Genomic DNA, 16,926 nt, shown 5'->3' with positions numbered 1-16,926 from the left:
CTCCCCCATTTGGCATTCACCCGAGACTGAGAGCCAAAAGAGTAACGTGACGACTAGAAGGATCACAGCAAAGCCCTAGCAACTTGCCCGAAGAAAGGAGGAAGACGAAGCCTTCAACAATTCTCTAGGTCTAATCTCCCTAGCAGAAACATAAACCGAGCCCTATTGTAATACAGAGATTTGATGTTGATCATGAAGACTAGACATTGGATTTAAACTTAGCCTCATTGGCCTTTGCCTAATGCTAGGGGACTGTGGTTTCATGGGTTGAGTCTGATTATGTCATGAATAGATCATGATCGCAATTATGGCATAAACAAATCAGATGTTGATCATGAAGATTGGACTTTGGATTTAAGAGTAGCCTCATTTTCATTTTCCTGAGGCTAGGGGATTGTGGTGTCATGGGATGAGCGCAATATTGTGATAAAGGACATTATTATTGTATCAGTATAGAGGTGGAGATCTCAGAAATAAGCCTAAATAGTGGAATAATGTTTAATATTGGAAAAGGTTGGAAACAAGACCGGATATAAAATAAGGCAAGAGGAGGATTTAACATATTATTACAAAGGGGACTTTAAGCCTAACTCAACCCCATAAAACCGGCTCATGGGGTGAGGTTTGCACCCACTTATATACAATGAAATGTCCAAATCTCTAGTCGATGTGGGATCTCCAACACACCCCCTCACGCCGAGAGTGACAGCTCGTGCGTGGGATAACATATTATGGGTGGTCCGATAACGGTCTGATAACGGGTGGCCTGATAAGCTCAACAAACACTCGCTAGGATAGGCTCGAAATGGCTCTGATACCATATTACGAAGTGAAATTTAAGCCTAACTCGATCCCATAAAACTGGCTCATGAGGTTGAGGTTTCCACCCACTTAAATACAATGAAATGTCCTCATCTCTAGTCGATGTGGGATCTCCAACACACACTCCTCACGCCGAGAGTGACAACTCGTGCGTGGGACTATATATTATGGGTGTTAGTGAGATACATAAGTCTTCCAATCAATCTTCTATAGGCTTGAATATTTGTGAAAGGAACAGTTCCAGTAGAAGAGAATTTCTCATGATTATCAATAGGAGTGGGTGCAGGTTTGCAGGCTAAAAGACATGCATCTGTTAATAATTCCAATGCATATTTCCTTTGATTTACCATTATTCTTGTCTTACTTCTTGCTACTTCTAGACCAAGAAAATATCTTAAATTCCCAATACCTTTAATCTTGAATGTCTGATTCAAGGCTTGTTTGATTCGATCAATCTCTTCTTTATCATTTCCTGTCAATATTATATCATCCACATATACCAATAATGTTGTAAAAGATCCTTCAGAAGAATTAATGAACAAGGAATGATCATTCATAGATTGAGTATATCCCATAGAAAACAAAAATGATGACAGTTTGGCAAACCATTCTCTGTTGGCTTGCTTAAGGCCATATAAAGCCTTTTTTAGTTTACAAACTTTTCCTGGTGGAATAGAAGTCAATCCAAGAGGAGCAACCATGTATACATCTTCTTTCAAATCTCCATGTAAAAAGACATTGTTTATGTCTAATTGTTTCAATTCTCAATTATAAATAGAAGCTAAAGAAAGAAGCAACCTTATGGTGGTCATCTTTGCTACTGGAGAGAAAGTATCAAGGTAGTCAATGCCTTTTGCTTTTGTATATCCCTTTGCCACTAACCTTGCTTTATACCTTTCAATTGTCCCATCAGCCTTATATTTTATTTTGAATACCCATTTGCAACCTATCACAGCTTTGTTCTTAAGCAGAAGAGTAGTCTCCCAAGTTTGATTTGACTCTAAAGCATATATCTCACATTGTATAGCTTTTCTCCAACAGTCATGTTTCACAGCTTCAGAACAAGTGTTTGGCTCAACATGTGAAGAAAGAGACATAACAAAATATTTGTAAGAAGGTGATAAATTGCTATAAGAAAAAACAGAATTCAAAGAATATTTAACTCTTGAAGATGCACTGGAAACATTAAGATTACAATGATAATCCTTTAAATACTCAGGTGGTCTTTTTATTCTTGTGCTCATTTGGATAGATGGATCTAATTCAGAACTTTGTTCTATATCATGATTTTCATTGAGGTTTTGATTTATATGGGAACAATCTTCTTCTGAAACCTCAATTTCTGACTCACAATTATTATCACTGCTATTTTCAACATTATCACAAGGTGTATTATCACAAGGTGCAAGAATGGCTTGTGATGGCTGACTTAAGATAGATTGATCTTCAGCAAACAAAATTTGATCATTAATGTTAGAACTGTTAGTTTCATTGCTAGTATCCTGAACCCTTTGGTATGGAAAAACATGTTCATAAAAGACAACATCCCTAGACACAAAAATTTCTCTTGATTGAATATTCAACAAAATATATCCTTTTGTCCCCCTTTGAAAACCAATAATAACACATTTTGATGCTCTTGGATCAAATTTTCTTTTATTTGTTGACAAAGTGCTAGCATAACATAAAGAACCAAACACCTTTAATCCATTAAAATCTGCATCAGTTTTGTAAAGCATTTCATGAGGAGAAGAATAGTTTAAAAAAGGTGTGGGAAGCATGTTTATAATATGCGCAGCATGTATCACAAAATATGACCAATAAATTTTGGGTAAATGAGATTGTATCATAAGAGCTATTGCTACATCTAATAAAAGACAATGTTTCCTTTCAACTATACTATTTTGTTGTGGAGTATTGACACATGATGTTTGATGTAGTATTCCTTTACTGACAAAAAAATTAGTCATGACAAACTCAGTTTCATTATGACTTCTTATTATTTTTATTGTTGTCTCAAACTGTGTTTGAACAAAAATAACAAAATGTTCCAAAACCTTAACAACTTCAGATTTTTGTTTCAAAAGAAAAATTCATGTGTACCTTGAATAGTCATCAGTTATGGTCAAGAAATATTTATGGCCATGAATTGATGGTATTGAGTATGGTCCCCAAATATCTACATGAATCAAATCAAAACATTTTTTTGATTTAGATGTACTAATAGGAAAAAAAAGTCTTTTTTGCTTTGCAAAATGGCAAACATCACAAACAAAAGATTTGTTATATTTAACATAAGGAAATTTATTCTTGATAACATCAATACATTTTTTTGAAATATGACCTAATCGAAAATGCCAAAGGGTTTCTAGATCACTAGCACTGACATTAACAGTATTGATGATGTGTGTTGATTCAAGGGGTTTAATTTCAAATTTCTGGTAAGATGGGATCTTGAGTATATAAAGTCTATCTTGCATCTTAGCAGAACCAATTATTTTCAAGGAGTTTTTGTCTTGAATGTGACAACCATTAGAATCAAAGGTAAGAACACAAGATAGTCTATCAATCAATTTTGTTACTGAAAGAAGATTAAAAGTGAAGCAAGGAATATACAAAACATTGTTTATGACATGATTTTGATTGAGAAAAACACTTCCAGAATAATTGGCAATGACTTGATTTCCATTTGGTAATTTGACATAAATATGATCAATTTGATGATAGGAAGTGAAGTAAGTTAAGGATGAACAAATGTGATCAGTAGCACATTATCAATAATCCAAGAACTAAAAGAAGAAATAAAGTTATTACCAGTTTGTGTTGTCATGTTGGAAGGAATAACAGAGACTTGACTAGAAACATTGTCACTGGATTTGACCTGCTGTAAAAGAGCTAACAATGTTTGATACTACTCAGGAGTAAAACCAATTTGTTGAGACTCCACTTCTGACTTTGAACCTTCATGATTCTGTTCATTATTGTTAAAATTTGTATTGTGAAAGGCTGCATGACTCTGATGATGGTTCTGATTTTTAAATTTGAAATGAGGTGGAAAACCACATTTTTTATAGCATGTGTCAATGGTATGCCCTGTCTTTCCACAATAACTGCAAATTTTGGAAGTATATCCTCCTCCATAGCTTCCTCTTCCATATTCACCACCCATATGCCATAGGTCATAGCATTGTTATTATAACCTCCTTTGCTAGTAGCAATCATTGCCTTGGATTGATCACCAAAAACTTGCCTCCCTTGTTGTGTAATGAGATAGTAAACTCTATTCAAGGATGAATTATCTAATGAACTAACATGGTAAGGTGAACAAAGATCTTGTGAGGTATTAACAACTTCACCCATAGATAAATGTAGCAACTAGAGCTCTAATCAGAGTTCTGATACCATATTACAAAATAGAACAGAGATCAATAAAAGAGAACAAAAGATTAACAAAAGAGTAAAAGGAATGAAAACGATATGAGAATGAATATCTCTCTTTTATTGTTATGAAATAAAAACAAATGGTCTGAATATATACAAGTAGTACACTCATTCTAGGTTTAACTAAAGAGGAAAAGAATAAATAATTAAATACTATAATCATAACACACAAAGACAAAATAAAAGTTATTCACCTCTATAAAGAGAAACAACTGATAATTAGAAAAGACACCCAATTATTCTCCTCTATAAAGAGAAACAACTGATAATTAGAAAAGACACTCAATTAATATTAGAATCTTTCTATAACTTTGGTATCTGTGTCCTTTAATACATATAAAAAAAATGTATGATTGAGAAAGACAAATAACAATTTAGCTAGGAATTGATATATTTCTAGTAAACCTAATAATTTAAGCTGAGGTCGTTTTTATTCTAGAACCACAACAAATATAATATATCTAAAAAATTATTTTCTTATTCTAGAACTAAAACAAAATTAAATAGAAAATCATCACTTTTTTGTTAATTAATACAAAAATCACAATTACATACGAGGGACTTAATTACTTTAACACTACTTGATTTGATTCAAATCTGTGTCTTACATAAAATGAATAAACACTGTAAAATGAATATTATATTCCTATAGAAAACGAAGCTAGCTTCGTGAGAAACATCTTCATAAGTAGTAGTAAATAATAAATTCTATCATCAACCTTTCCTTCTCCGAGACTCTCTTTGATTTCATTTGTTTCCTTTCTTACTTCATTGACTTCGTTTACCAACAAAGTTGACTTTTATAACTAGAAACAACGTAACTAGTATCAAATTAGCAACTTGCTGAAAAAATTATCACAAATTAACACACATTTCGAGGTTTACATGTGAAACATCCTTTATACTTCATCAACATTCATATATTTAACTCAAGTAGCTACTTAGCATGAGTTTCAAGAAAACCTTGAAGTCTTGTATTCAACATTTTCTATTCACTCTTGTTTTAGATACAAGCTGGCAAATCAACTCTTTCATATATTTAATATCTAATTGACTTGTATATGCGTTTAGTCATAAACTTGCAAATAAGTTGGCTTCATTCTTCTCTTTCTGTGGGAATATATATGTCTTTTTAACAACAATATTTATATATAATCTTCAAAGTTTCTTTCTCTAGTTCTTCATTGCTCTTCTGCGAGATTTCAAATCTAGAGCTTCTTCATCATCAACATGAGTTTCCCTCTACTTTTCCATCTTTGGTTTCTTGGCTTTTGTTTCATCTCTTCTTTGGCTAGGGGAGCTACTATACCTGAAGATGAAGGTACAAATCATTCATTATATATACAAGTATATTAGGAATATAATTTCCAGAAAACTTCTAAAGAAAAAAGAAGAAGCCATATTCCATTTTTTTATATTCTCCTGATAGTAAAATTCGTCCAAAGAACCCTATAAAGAACTATGTCTATAAGGTTAAAACTATAATTTATTGTTAGAAAACAAATATAAATGTAAATTTTTAACTAGAATAAAAGTAAACAAGTTAAAAAATATATAAATGGAAAAAAAACTTGAGTTAAATATAATGTAAAGTTTATATATAACTGATTAATTAGTAATATATTGTTAAAGTTTTATTTTTCAGAACTTATTATTTTCTTAATTTTAATTCATGGAATAAGCTTAAGTGTTTTTATACTTGTTTCCTTTTTCTATTAATGTAAAAGTTTATTTGTATAGAAGATGAATAAAGATAGATAATGGTATGTGATTGAATGAGAATGTAGTCTATTTTTTCTTATCTGGGTGAGAATAAAATTCAGTTTGAAACTGAAAAAGATGACATAAACATTAATTTGGGGTTTGGTTTTGTCATACAGTGAAAGTAATGAAAGAGATAGCAGAGACACTTGGGAAGAAGGATTGGGATTTCAGTGTAGATCCATGCAGTGGACAAAGAAATTGGTCTGTTGAAGTGAAGGGATTTGAAAATGCTGTCACCTGCAATTGCCATTTTGCCAATGCTACTATCTGCCACGTTGTGAGCATGTAAGTCTTTCATCTCACAATCTCATTGTCTAACAAAATAGGTTTTTCAGTTTTTGGGATTCAAGAGATATAATTTAAAAATGGAAAATATATATTATATGGTGTAGTTTATGATTTATTTTATTTGTGTACATACATATAATAGAATATCAAAATTAATAACATCTCAATCTTAATTTCCTAAATCTAAATAATAAACACATATTTTTATTTTTATGCAAAAATATTTTTTTTAAATAATTTAAATAAAAAAGATATTAGGTAAATATTCTATATATTCCTCCTTACTTCACTTTACTATATGGTTATTTGAATTTCAAATTTTAAATTGGATTCCTTTTTTAATACTTTATTTCCTCCTCTCATTTTAACAATTATTTTTAAATATGTTTTTACTTTGCATTTAAATTTAAATTTTCAGAGAATAATACATTTTGTAAAAATTTTAAAATAATTTATAATAAATGTGTATATGGATACTTTTTTAAATAAAGGTTCATGTTTTTATCATTACATGAAAAAATATTATTAAGAAAGAAAAAAAAAAGAAAAAGAGAATATACAAGTATGTGGGATTAGACCAAAATTCATATATAAGAAAGAATTACAAATCTATACCAATCAGAACATAGGATTTAATACCTTTTAAGAAAGAACCATAAACAAAAAATATGAAACAAACAAAAGAACCAAAACAACACCTGTAGATGAAGATCCTAGAAAAGCAAAGACTTTCATTTCTTATTAGTTGCCATCTTAAAAACTTTTCTAGGACGTTCAGACCTCCTAGTAGTTTTAACAACATCATCTCCATTATCACTAAGAGGTTGTCCCATATCAACCTCGCCATTCAAATATTTAGCAACAATTTCACATTTTTTCATAACAAAGCAGCACCTGAAGAAAGGACTTGATGTGAGTTGATTTTAGGTTGATTCATTAGGTGACACTTTTTAGAATTAGGATTGGTAATTCTTAATCAATTAAGGTGAGAAGTCTAAGGAAAATTCCCACTGGACATTAACTTAACAAGTGTTAAGTAGGTGTGAAGGTTTATTTCCAAAAACCAAAGGAAAAACACAAGTATATAGGTGATTATGAATGACAATTAATGGTGCGGAATCAAGAACACAAGACAATTAATATGAACCGAATAGAAACACAATTAGAATTGATTGAACCGATTGAAAAACAGCATACAATACAAATCAACTGATTAGATTCAAGAAACAACACAATTCAACCGATTGAAACTAAGAACAAATGAACAAGACATGTTTAGAAATTGATATGGAATGGAAATGGAATTAGAAGATGAATGATAGGAAAACTTATGTGGTTGAAGCAAGGGAAGAAGGTTCGCGCCACTTGGAAGGTGAATAGACTCCAAGATGAGTTAGGTTGCTGCCACTTGAGAGCTCCCAAAGACTCACAAGATAAGACTAAGCTAGGAGAAACAAGTCTCACTAATTCTCACTCAATTTGAGTATAGTAACTTTACTTCAATTTCAATGTGTTTTTACATGAGTCAGGCATCCCTATTTATAGTGTTATAGGTTTGATTTTCACCAAAGAAAATAGGTGGGAAATTCAAATGAAATCCCTTTGAAAATGCCGCCCAAAACAAGTCACATGGAAGGTGTGACTTCACATGGAAAGTGTGACTTTGCTTCTCCTTCTCATAAGCCCTAAACTCCTATCCACACCTCCCTTTTATGTTCTATTTAAATCTACTCTAAAGAAATTACAAAAAGAGACATCAATTGATGCTCATCTACTAATGCCTGTGCCCTTGCTCTTTAGTAAACCTCTAAGGCATGGTGGATGAATTCTTGGGTTGGGCTTGGGCCTCAAATTGGGCTTGGGCTTGTTGGGCTTAGGCCTTCCTTTTAAGAAGACTAATAGGAAGAACTTTAAGTGTTTTGGTCATTGACCATTCCTCCTATTGATGGAATCTTCTTTTGCTTGTTGAGATGACCCTTCAAAGTTGGCATCCATGGTCATCTTCTTATGGATTTGGGTTGTATCAGAACCGCATTAGACTCCAAAGCAACATCTCAATTAGACACATTAGTCAAAAGAGTAGACTTTTGAGTGACAACATCAAGCATTAGAGCAACATCTAGAGAAACATTTGTTAGACCATGAGATGACATTGTTGTCCAAAGCCAACTCAACTTGGGTAGTGCAATTGGTCTCTACCACTACATTCTCCAAACTTGAAAGGGATTCAAAACAATTTTGCAAGCTCAAATCATTAGAGGCAGTTTTAGATGGAACTCTTTTGTCAACAATAGGAAATGAGTCATTTTCTTGTAGAAAATCTTTTGACTCATGAACACTCTCTGACGAGGGCATATCATCAAAAATATCATCCATAGGGTTAGCAACAACAGATAAATCCTTATTAACTTTCTGAACAACAGCATCAACAAGAGCTATAATAGTATCCTTAACAGATACAACAACATAGAATTTAGAACATTCTTAGTGGATTATCTTATCCCTCATTTCCCTTTTCTTGAGAAACTTCTTCCTGTTAGCTATTAGAGATGCTAGCTTTCTTCGACTGATCAACAACAGGCTTATATTGAACAACCACTGGTTTAGGCAACAATTTTATCTGTATTAGTTTCTAGTTGTCTCCTACATTTTGTATGCGGGACGGCCAACCCGACTCGCATTTTGTAGGCCTAAACGGGGCAGGGCGCCCCGCTTTTCCACCCCTACCCTGGAAAGGGCTATCCTCATATTCTTAAGGGGGCAATTTCTTCCTGCACCACCACGTTTTTCTTCCTGCACCCGCACACTCTTACGCAAAGACTAAATCACCCTTATTAGTTTTTAAAATTCCAAAAATATCCCTAACCTAAAAAAACCCTAAAGAAGGCAGTGAGTGGTGTTCTTGCGCAACGTGAATCCCTACCACCAGCGTGTTTCTTCATCTTCCACCAGCAACACCTCCAAACCATTCTTCTTTCAATCTCACACATTTCTTCTTGGTGATTTAGAGTGTTCTTGGCAAAGGTAAGTAAATTTTTTTTGTTTTTGGATCTAAACATCCATTTTTTGTATGGATTTTTGTTTCTATGCTTTTTCACATTCTAGATTATAGAATCTGGTAGAATTTCGCAACACAGAATACGGTAAAATCTCGGATTTATGCTTCCGGTAAAATTCTGAATCCAACAATCCATAATTGAAAAAGACCATTCCAGATTCATAAATCCATAACACAAAAAACACAATTTTGGATTCAGAAATCCACAATGCAATTTAGGCTTCCGGATCCACCAATCCGTAATACAATTTAGACTTCCGGATTCAGCAATCTAGAAAACAACAATTTATGATATTGTAACTTCTAGAACACCCCCTATCCGGAAAACATAATCTAATCAATTCCAGATTCATGAATCTAGAATACATTATCGGATCTCGATATCTGATAACCCCGAAATCTCCATAACCACCATGCTCCTAAAAAAAACTTAACTCTTACCTCTACAACCCAAACAACACTTCGACAACGTTGCGTACTCCTCCACCTTGCTCCAAACAATTACAAAGACCCTCCACAGTAGTTGATATTAAATGATGAAGATGAACAGTGACAATGGAAGTCCAACATGCTGCCCCTTTTCAAATTATAGGTCAAAGTTAATTTTGGGATACTTAAAATTGTAGGGGTGCAGGAAGAAAAATGTGGGGTGCAAGAAGAAGAAGCCTCTCAAGGGAATAAAAAACAAACTCATAAAACCTTTTTCAAAAGGGAATAGCCCTCCACGGACCAATGAATTTCAAGCAATATTAAGTTTTTAGCAGAAATCTAAATGAGTTAAATGTTTATCACTTTAGCTAGAATAATTTTACTATAAAAATGATTTTTGCACTCTTCTAGATCGCAAGATAAACATCTTCAGGAATTTGAAAAACAATTAACTTATCCTTGAGACACGGAGCTAGCAATTGCAAGAAAGGAATGGTACAAACATTATTTAATGTTTGTGCAAAAGTCTTTTTTGTGCTTGAATCACAATAGAGATATTTGTATTTGAGGAAGAATCTTGATGTTTGAGAAATTCTCCAGAAATTTGAAATCCTTAACTATTCGTACCCATGGAAATTACCACGTGAAATAAACACTCCACGTTGCAACAGACTCCACGCCCAACGCTCTAGCACGGTGCAAGATCATGACTGAAAATGTCCTATACGCACAGTGAATACGACACTGCTCCACGTAACCTCAGATGCAGGACAACCACGTTGCACGTAAGCAAGACTCACATTCAAGACAATCAAGCACACCAATTCAAGCGGTTCCTTCAACAAAGCACCAAAATCCACACAGAACCAGCCACCCACGCAAGCAAAAGAATTATGAAACAAACCAAAGAAGCCATGTAAAAGAAACCCAGCCACGTAAAACTTCAAACACGGCACTCCTTCCAGCCCTAATTTCTTTTTCCTCCTTATCAATGGTCTTCCAAATATGTTATAACTTTAAAATTTATAAAGTAATTTGATTATTTTAAATTTGATAATTTTAAATTTCATCTAAAAAAGTAAAAAAAATTAAAATGTTTGCATTCTCTCACATCTCAAATTAATGTATCTTTTTTTTCAAATTGAACTTGGTTGGGATATCGTTGAGTCATTCAAAATGTCAGTAGTTTGATCAAAGTAAAACGTCATCAACTTAACATTGTTTTAAAGACTAATGTTAATGGAAATATTTTTGAAGTTAAAAGTTGATTATGATTATTTTTTCGTCATTATTGGAACAATTATATTTTTTTGTTGTTGTTGATAGTATAAATGTATTTATATAGTAATAGTAAAAGAAAATAAATTAGTAATATAAATGTAAAAACTATGAAATAATAATAATATATTTAAAATTTAAAATAGGAATAATATATAAAAAAAGTAATAAAATTATAAATAATAATAGTAACTAAAATAATAATAATAAAAATAAATATAAATTACATACTTAATAATAATTAAAATAAATTTATTAAATAATAATATTAACAATAATAAAAATTAATTTTAATTTTGATTTGATTTGATTTTATGAAAATATTTTTTATATGTATTTCTAAAACCTTAATTAACTAAAATTTACACTAAAATATCTCATATTTTATTATTTAAAATCGTAAATTTTCAAATTTAAATACTTTAGAAAAGGAAGAGAAAGTTTGGTTATTTTTGGTATTCTGTTGAAAACGAGTGTTTCTTCTCCTTTATTTTGTTTTTTCTTTTTGGTTTTAATGTAATTGTGAATGGAAACTAGATTCTTGATAAGTTAGATTAGTTTAAGTACGTAGTCTTCTTTTGATAGGTGAAGTTAATGAATAAATAAGATGAGGGTGTTGCCTATGAAGATTTTGGATATATATTTTTTACGAGTAAAAATCTTGTTAAAAAACTAGCATGGAAATACTTTTAAATTGGAAACTTGCATCCTATATACTTTTAAAATTCCAAAAATATCCTTCATACTGAAAATAAAAATCTAGAGTAAAATTTGAAAATCAAAATCTCATTTTAGAATATAGAATGCAAAAAATAGTTTCAAAATTTCAAAAAACAAAATCTGATAACTTATTCCAAAATAGGATTCCATAACCCATTAAAGTGTTCCAAAAAATTCAAATTTAGAAAAGGGATTCCAAAATCTACCTTTTTCTCCACCACTTTTTATCTAAGAGCATTTTTGTCATTTTATATAAAAATATGGGTAAGGGCCATTAACTTCTGAGACTTTGTGGCTTAAGCCCAATCTAGAATAGTGACGTAAAACTTTAAGGATAAATTCACATAAATGAAACAAATTCCTGGTAATATTAGGCTTTAATTTTTTAATTTTTTTTTCAATTTTTAATTCTATATAACTTTATTAAATTCTCATTTTTTAAAATATATTAAACGAGAATCAAATTCTATTTGATAGTAACATTTATAATCTCACCATTTAACGTCCAAAGAAAACAATAATGAATAATTAAAAATAAAATAAATTATAAATAATTAAAAATTAAATTATTAAATTTATATGAAAAAAAATTTTTATAAAATTACAAACAGTTAAAAATAAAGAGGACTAAAATTGCAAAAAAAAAGGACCAAGATTACAAATTTTATATAATATAGAAATTAAAATATATATACACACGGATTAAAATACTCCAAGTATTTATTTATTAAATCAATTATTTTTTGATAAAAAAAATTAAAACCATACATTTATAATATTTCTGGGATTTAGTTGACATAATTAACTATAAAACAAACTAAAAACCATCTATAATTAAAGAATCAAAATTATAATTAAGCCAATTTATATTTATATATATATATATATATTATTTTACTTATCGTTTTAGGATGAATATATGATGATTATCTTGCAGTGTTCTGAAGTCGCAAAATCTTTCGGGTACACTTCCAAGTGAATTAGTGAGATTGCCATACCTCCAAGAAATGTATGTAATTCTAAACCTAAATTCTAAAGATGCATCTCTTTGCCATAATAATACTTTACTTTGCCACAATACTTTCATTCTTTCACTTCAAATGTGGCACAGTGACCTCTCTCGAAACTATCTTAATGGTACAATTCCTGCACAATGGGGCTTCATGAAGCTTGTCAACATGTACTCTCTCATTTCCTTTTAATTTTTCTACTGTTAGTTGTTTCTATATGAAAAATGGTGAAATGTTTTTTTTTTAAATTCTCTCCCAAGATAATTATAAGTATAAATAATTGGAAGATGACTTTCTTTTATGCTTATTTTTAAGTGTGAGAGAAATATCATAAAAAATTTTGAGTAACTAAAACTTTGGTAGCTAATTATATACTAATTAAAAATTACTAATAACTACAATAATTTGGACTCTAAAAAAACCCAACTTAGTTCCAACATTTTTAACCAACAAGGATGAGTTCAAGCATAGTAAAACCTAGTTTGACCTAGCATAGTTTTACTCCTATCTACAAAAGCACATTTTTAAAAATGGAGAAGATTTTTTTTGGTTGAAAGAGAACATTTATTCATAAGAAGAATTAAAACATTTAATTTTTTATATTTTTTTACGAATGTTATACTAATCAATTTCTTAAACATTTAACTTAACTAGTTATGCATGTTTCTTAATTATGATAGATCCATTCTTGGAAATCGGGTAGCAGGTCCAATACCAAAAGAATTAGGAAACATCATCACACTGAAAAGTTTGTAAGTTTGTGGTCATCCACATACAATAAATTTTCCTTTTCAATTTTATGAAAGTATCTAGCAACTAATATTGTCTTAAACTTGAAATGCATAGAGTCCTGGAGTTCAATCAATTATCTGGAGAGCTTCCTCCAGAGCTTGGAAATCTCCATCAACTTGAAAGATTGTAAGCCATTTGTTGATTTTGCTTGCTTCATTAATTTTTACCACTGAAAAATTAAATAATACTCGTGTTCATTGATAAAATTTTGTTCACATGTCTTTGATTTGTCTTCTTCAATGTGTCCAAGTTCACTTAATATCTTTTATTTTATTAAAAGGATTTGAAAATGAATTGTACTTTTTGTGCCTTATGTTCTAAAGTTCAATTTTACCTATATAGGCATCTTACATCCAACTATTTTATTGGAAATTTACCTACAACATTTGCTAGACTCACTACACTAAAGCAAATGTAAGTGTCATTCTTTTATTATATTTTTATCATTCTCAATTGCATTAACTGTATTTTGTTTCACTGTAAAATGAACATTTCTTTCATGTATACACTATTATTATGCAGTCGACTTGGTGACAATCAATTCTCTGGAACTTTACCTGATTTTATTCAAAGATGGACAAGTCTAGAGAGGCTGTATGAACCTTTCTTCTTGTGTAGTTTAAATCTATTTATTTACTAGTTTATTAGAGCAATTGTTGTTAACTATAACAGGGTGATGCAAGGGAGTGGTTTTAGTGGGCCAATTCCTTATGGAATTTCATTTTTGAACAACCTCACTGATTTGTAAGTATGTTGTAACCAAGGTTTCAAAATTTATTTTACTCTTCTATATCCTCACCATGTTTAAGATGTGATGCAGGAGAATTAGTGACTTGAAAGGACCAGATTCTCAATTTCCCCAACTTAAAAACTTAACAATTTTGCAAACATTGTGAGTATACTAGGATACTATTATAAATTCTAATTTCATTGTGTTACAATGTCTCAAAAATGAAATGCTCTTATAATAAAAAATAATGAATAAATGATTTTATTTCCTTTATATATACGGTTACATATTTACATATTGTTAAATGGTTTCCTAGAATACTGAGGAGTTGCAATCTTATAGGAATGGTTCCCGAATACCTTGGAAATGTGACTAGCTTACGATCATTGTAAGTGATGTTTAATTTCTTTTCTATTACATTTGTTAACGTTCAAACATTTTTAGCATTATTTATGAATTTCTACTTCTATACTTGTTTATTGTGTTGTTTCTATTGCATTGTAGGCACTAAACATTTCCATAATGTTTTTTCTAACACTATTATTATCCCTTTTTCAGAGATCTTAGCTTTAACAAATTAACTGGACCGATTCCAAAAACTTTGGGTGGCCTAAACGATATAAATTTACTGTAAGCAACATTTTATATTTCATGTTGATTTTGTTATTTCACCATAATTTCATTTTTTTTTCATTTTTCATAATAGTATCACTAAAAATTATCTATTCCTTTAGTTTAGTGGAGATTTATAGCCCAATTGGTTTCCTAGGATATTACCTATAGAAGTCGTGAATAATTCTAATTAGTATAATGAATATAGGATTTTGACAATAAAAATGGTAATTGACAGTTTGAATCAATCAGCTAAATCTTTATATCTTTGTTACTTGAGTAAACCATGTTTGAACTTTAGGTCTAAATTAGGATACCAATACACTTCCAAAATAAAATAAAAAATAGTTTAATTTAAGTTGACCAAGATAAGGTTATTGGTAAGAACTTTGTAAATTTAAAATGCATTGTTTTTAAGATACATATATATTTACAAAAAATAAGACAAAAAAAAAATTAACCGGTTTAAAAAAGATAAATACAGTTATTGTGGATGTTGTGCATACACACCAGAAAAATAACATGAAGCATCAAAATATATCTACTCCAATTCCTTGTACAGGTGGTGCACTAAAAGAAATGTAATCAGTGTACACTTTGAAAAAAACAGTAGCAGTAATAAATTTTGTTTACTTCAACAAAATATTATGAAAAATTTCATTTTTACTCGAATAAATTTTTTTTTTATTACAAAAGAGAACATCATTTTTCATTATTAACATATAAACATTGGCAGATTAAGAGTCACTAATAGTTACCTTAACACCCACCAATAATAATAATCTCCACCATGTCATACACAGAAAAGAAAATCTAAACAAAAACACGAGAGATCGAGGTCAAACTCATATTAAAGAAAAAATATTAAATAAAATTTAATTTTAAAAATAAAAAATAATTAATTATTTAAATTAAATATTATTTTATTAACTAAGTAATTATTGATATCTAAAATAATTTTTATTATTAAAAATAAATTATAAAATAATTTTTAAATTGGTATGTAATTAGTTATAAGGTTTTTTTTTTATCAGCAACGAATTAATAAAAATTAAAAGAGACACTTTAGGGGTGTCCCAACCCGTATACATCAGACCTTAAACTCTAGACTGTACGCATAAGCTAAACCGATTCTGCTAGACATAAAAGAGCCAACTTCAATATTATGGTTTACCCATTTACCCCAATAGACAAAAACACCACAAAGACCCTCACTCACCACCTAAGACATAACCAAACTTAACCCTTTATAGAAGACCACGAAAACCTCCACAGCACACCATATCAACACTCTATAAAACCACCAGCTCCCTCCACGCCAGAAAAGATACGCTAAGTTAACGGTGTTGAGTAACACCCGTTCTCCACCGCAGGCTCTATACTCAACAGTCCCCTGTAACTACCGCACACCAACCACACAGCTGCTCATCCAGGAACAGTGGATACGGATAGGGGACCCTGCTTAACTTCTTGTGCTTTGAATAAGACACAGCTCGAGACGCCCACAACCGATGCCCTCTACATTCACCTCGCCACTTTACCCATTCACATTGCCTTCGGCGACCACCGACTACGTCCATAAGGAGCACACCACTTCCTCGACCAGCGATTATCTTTGCATAACTTCGACGACCACCGACCGGCGATCATATGGAGCACGCCGTTTAGGGTTTAGGGTTTAGGGTTTTTTATAACCGGCGATCATGTTGAAATCACCGTTTCAATTACCGGCGATCATATGGAGCACGCCGTTTCAAGGAGCTACGGCGACTACCGACTACTCACATATGAGGAACGCCGCTTCCTCGATCGGTGATCATATTGGCCATCGCCGTTTTTAATAACCGGCGATCATGTTGAGCGCTGCCATCTACGATCGCCGTCTGCACAGAAGTGGAGAGCGCCACTTCATCAACCGGCGATCATGTTGAAATCGCCGTTTCAATTACCGGCGATCATGTTGAGCTTTGCACAATCGGCGA

General features: G+C 31.3%; 1 protein-coding gene across 1 annotated transcript in view; it reads left to right on the top strand.

Annotated features, from left to right (window-relative positions):
- The first annotated feature begins 5,328 nt into the window (after nucleotides 1-5,328).
- LOC137835244 (probable leucine-rich repeat receptor-like serine/threonine-protein kinase At3g14840) overlaps nucleotides 5,329-16,926 on the top strand; it is a 37,821-nt gene continuing 26,223 nt past the window's right edge. The window contains exons 1-12 of the mRNA XM_068643652.1: nucleotides 5,329-5,584; nucleotides 6,144-6,312; nucleotides 12,738-12,809; nucleotides 12,912-12,980; nucleotides 13,491-13,562; nucleotides 13,657-13,728; nucleotides 13,945-14,016; nucleotides 14,125-14,196; nucleotides 14,275-14,346; nucleotides 14,423-14,494; nucleotides 14,649-14,720; nucleotides 14,891-14,962. Coding sequence (XP_068499753.1) covers nucleotides 5,494-5,584; nucleotides 6,144-6,312; nucleotides 12,738-12,809; nucleotides 12,912-12,980; nucleotides 13,491-13,562; nucleotides 13,657-13,728; nucleotides 13,945-14,016; nucleotides 14,125-14,196; nucleotides 14,275-14,346; nucleotides 14,423-14,494; nucleotides 14,649-14,720; nucleotides 14,891-14,962 — 977 coding nt within the window. The 5' untranslated portion in view covers nucleotides 5,329-5,493. The remainder of the gene's footprint in view (nucleotides 5,585-6,143; nucleotides 6,313-12,737; nucleotides 12,810-12,911; nucleotides 12,981-13,490; nucleotides 13,563-13,656; nucleotides 13,729-13,944; nucleotides 14,017-14,124; nucleotides 14,197-14,274; nucleotides 14,347-14,422; nucleotides 14,495-14,648; nucleotides 14,721-14,890; nucleotides 14,963-16,926) is intronic.

The sequence above is a fragment of the Phaseolus vulgaris genome, chromosome 5 (genome assembly GCF_000499845.2).
Source record: "Phaseolus vulgaris cultivar G19833 chromosome 5, P. vulgaris v2.0, whole genome shotgun sequence".
NCBI classification, from domain to species: domain Eukaryota; kingdom Viridiplantae; phylum Streptophyta; class Magnoliopsida; order Fabales; family Fabaceae; genus Phaseolus; species Phaseolus vulgaris.
The sequence above is the reverse complement of the archived record's forward strand: the minus strand, read 5'-3'. Positions and strand labels throughout refer to the sequence as shown.